Here is a 3,354-nt window from a genome sequence, read left to right as displayed (position 1 = left end):
GTACACAGAGCTGCCTGCCAGTGAGTTTTGGTGACTATCATTTCTATGGCACTAGCCCAATTTCAAAAAACACTTTCTTACCTACAACTGTCATTACCCCCAACACATTCACAGAAACACAGACTCCTAACCCGCTTCTGAAATACGCATCTCCTCTAAGCCCCTCTCCCTAGTAATGGAGTGCTCAGTACCCCTCCCCTTTATGACTTTGGACCATTCTCTCTGAGAAAGTTCTCCTTGGACAAAGCTAAGAAATAGCAGGGTCAGGACAAAAACCCGCTTCCTTGACCCCTCTGTCGTGCTCTCTCCATTGCATCCTGCCTCCCTGCAGTTGGCACCCTCCACAAGCTGAATGCATCTTTGTCTCTGGGAAAGCCAGCACACTGACTTCTCTGCTCCCCTGTGAGAGAATACTGGGAGACACTTACAAAAGTGACCGCTTGCCCAGGGGCCGCCGTGGCCATAAGGGGAGCCAGGCCGTCAGTGGCCTCCTCTTCCTTGAAAGTGCTGAGGGACACTTCCATAGCAGCTGCCGCTGTCGTCAAACTTCCTTCACTGACTGGACCCTAAAACAAAGTTGGCGTGAGGGACCGTGCAACTTCATCCACACCCCTGGTCAGTGGGTGTGTGACGGTGGGGAGGAAACTTCTGGGGCCATCAGATAACGGGCATGGCCATAGCTCCCCTTCCTTTGCTCAGCTAAGACCTCTCAGGTCATCTCCTTCATCCCCCAGGGTCCCCACCAGGCACCTCAGCCTGTGCATCTTCAGTAACTGGGTGCTCGCCACTTCCGCAGGCGGCCTTTCTGCTTCCAGACAGCTCTGCTAGTTAAGTTCTAGTTTCTATGGAGTCAAGACTTGGTTGAACTGGGATCTGGTGCCTAGTTTTCTCACCCTGTGACAAGGGCTTTGCCTTTAAAGAAGTAGGGGCAGGAGAGAAATGAAGGTCGAGGCATGAGAGACGAAAGCGAAAGGAGAAGAAGGAAAAGAAAATGGTGGTGACCACTTGGTTAATTACAACAATCTATGTAACTGCCCAGCGGCCCGGAGAGCTGTCAACTGATCAGAGTGTACCCTCTCCACTGCGAAGGTTCACTGGACGGACACCAGACCAGAGGTGAAAGGCTGGGAGCAAATGTGTGGAGTGATCTCAAAGGCCAGTGCTGTCAATATGTGACAGTCTGATGACCTTCTTCCAGGCATTCACTCAGCAAATATCCATTGATTCGCCATTTGCAGGGATGAAGACATTTCAACAAACAAGATGTATATAATCCCTGCCTCACAGAGCTTACGGTCTGGGAGGAAGGCAGAAATGAACTATTTGTCAAGTTTGCTATTAATTACAGTTATGATGAGGGCTTCCAAGGAGAAGTTGGGGGAACCATGAAGGTGTCTGCGGGGAGGTGTCCCCGTCTGGGCTGGCACCTCCTAGACAAAGTGGAGTTTGAGCTGAATTCCGAAGGGTAAGCAGGAGCTAAGGAGAGCAGGAAGGAGGTAAAGGTTCTAGGCAGAGAGGAGAGAGTATGGGAAGATTCTGAGGCAAGAAAGGTTAGAAGGTCAGAAAGAAAGGAAAGAAGGTGAGTGAGACTGGAGCGCAAGAGCCGGGAAGAGGTTCCCAAGACACGGTCAGCGCAGTGGGCCGAGCCAGACCCTGGGAGCCTTGAAGGCCAGGTGCGGGAGCGGGGTCTGCAGGAGGGCCACCCCCCACCAGGAGGCATCGAGGGAGAGGATGGAGGTGGCCAGGCAGGGGCCTCAGACATCGCTTGGGCTGGGAACTTGGTGGCTCAATCCAGGGGGCTGGCACTGGAGAAGGTTACAAGGGGCTGAGTCCACCATGTGCTTAGGCAGAAAAATCAACAAGACGTGGTGCTTGATGGGATCAAGGAAGGAAGGAAGAGGGAAAAGAATCCTGGACTAGGACTGGGACGATGGTCTCACTCATTTGAGGTGGGAAGTCAGGAGAAGCAGAAATGAGGAGTCGAGGTTTGAAGCTGCTGAGCTTGAACAACTTGTAGGACACACATTATAGTGACATTACAGGGACAGACTTGCCAAGTGTCCTGGCATGTTTGTGTCTTGCCTTTAGAAGCTGGCAAGAGTGTCTCCACGCTGCCTAGGGAGAGGGCTGAGAAGGCCTGGCCATGCCTGTGGACGCTGCTGGGGCCTGCCTGCACCTCAGCCCTCCGCTGCCCTCTGGCAGCCTGTGCTCATACTCAGAAGCAGGCCATGGCTGAGCCTGCCATCACCTCTCCGGCTCACAGCCCAGCACTCTTCCTCCCTGGCCCTGAGGTCCACTGGTGGAGGCGGTGGGCCCCTAGGACTCGACCCCACCTCCCTGACTCACCCATCTTCCCGGGCAGCTCCCCACGGGCTTTCAGGGGCCTTACCACACGCTCTCCCAGGAGTGGGTATTTGGTTAAGGTGTCCCCTCCCCATTCAGGTTCCTTTGGATTTGCTGAACAGAATGAAGACCGGCCCTGAGAAGGCCAGAGTCCGCTCCCAGCCATGACCTCAGCACCCAGCACTTTACACTCCTTACCAGAGCAACTCCTTCCCCAGACTCCTGGGTTGACATGGAGAGGGCTGGTCCCCCGGTGGGCACGCTGCCAGCTTCCGCTTCCCAGTCACTGCTGGCGGGCATCTCAGCCTCCCCTGCTGCTGTTGCCCCAGAACCTTCTTCAGTATCTGGACCCTGAATAGGACAGACATCAGGAGGGACCACGTCAGTGATCCACCGCGCTGTGGCTGGGAGGCATGAATGGCTGGGGCCTCTCCTGCACCTGTGTCCTGTTGCTCCCTCACCTTTGAAGCACTTGCCCATCCCAGGCCTCACCTTACACCACCACCCTGACTGTGGCGCCCACACAGAAGCCCAGATCTTGCCCACCACCCACAGTGTGAGCGCCCTGGCCAGGAGGCTGCCTCTGTGTTCACCCTGCTCCTTCCTGCCAACCTCAGTGACATGGCACTTCCCGCAGTCCCTGCCATCTTCCTTCCGCTCCTCCCGAGAGAGGCACTTCCACGGAGTACTCCAGTCACGGTGCTCGGACAAAACCGAGGTCTAGGGTACACAGCTCTCTTGGGGAAGGGGTGGCCTCATTAACCACCTCCTCGCCTTACTCTCCTCACTCAGTGCCTCTGCCCTCCACCCCTCCCACATCCCTAACTACCCTCTCCCAAGTCACTGATAGTCACGGCGACAGATCCAACAGACGCCTTGCTCTTCAGGCCTTTACTCACTAGGAATCTTGGCCAGACCTGACATCATTAACCAAACCCACCTTCATCTGGAACGAGACACAGCCTTCGAACTATCCCCACTCCAGGCTTCCTTCCCCCTCTTTTCTCCACT

General features: G+C 55.3%; 1 protein-coding gene across 1 annotated transcript in view; it reads right to left on the bottom strand.

Annotated features, from left to right (window-relative positions):
- The window catches only part of COL15A1 (collagen type XV alpha 1 chain), a 161,775-nt gene that overhangs the window by 105,152 nt on the left and 53,269 nt on the right, over positions 1-3,354 (bottom strand). The window contains exons 9-10 of the mRNA XM_023534235.1: positions 2,542-2,694; positions 429-566 (exon numbers count right to left, since the gene is read on the bottom strand). Coding sequence (XP_023390003.1) covers positions 429-566; positions 2,542-2,694 — 291 coding nt within the window. The remainder of the gene's footprint in view (positions 1-428; positions 567-2,541; positions 2,695-3,354) is intronic.

The sequence above is a fragment of the Pteropus vampyrus genome, unplaced genomic scaffold (assembly GCF_000151845.1).
Source record: "Pteropus vampyrus isolate Shadow unplaced genomic scaffold, Pvam_2.0 Scaffold123, whole genome shotgun sequence".
Classification (NCBI taxonomy): Eukaryota; Metazoa; Chordata; class Mammalia; order Chiroptera; family Pteropodidae; genus Pteropus; species Pteropus vampyrus.
The sequence above is the reverse complement of the archived record's forward strand: the minus strand, read 5'-3'. Positions and strand labels throughout refer to the sequence as shown.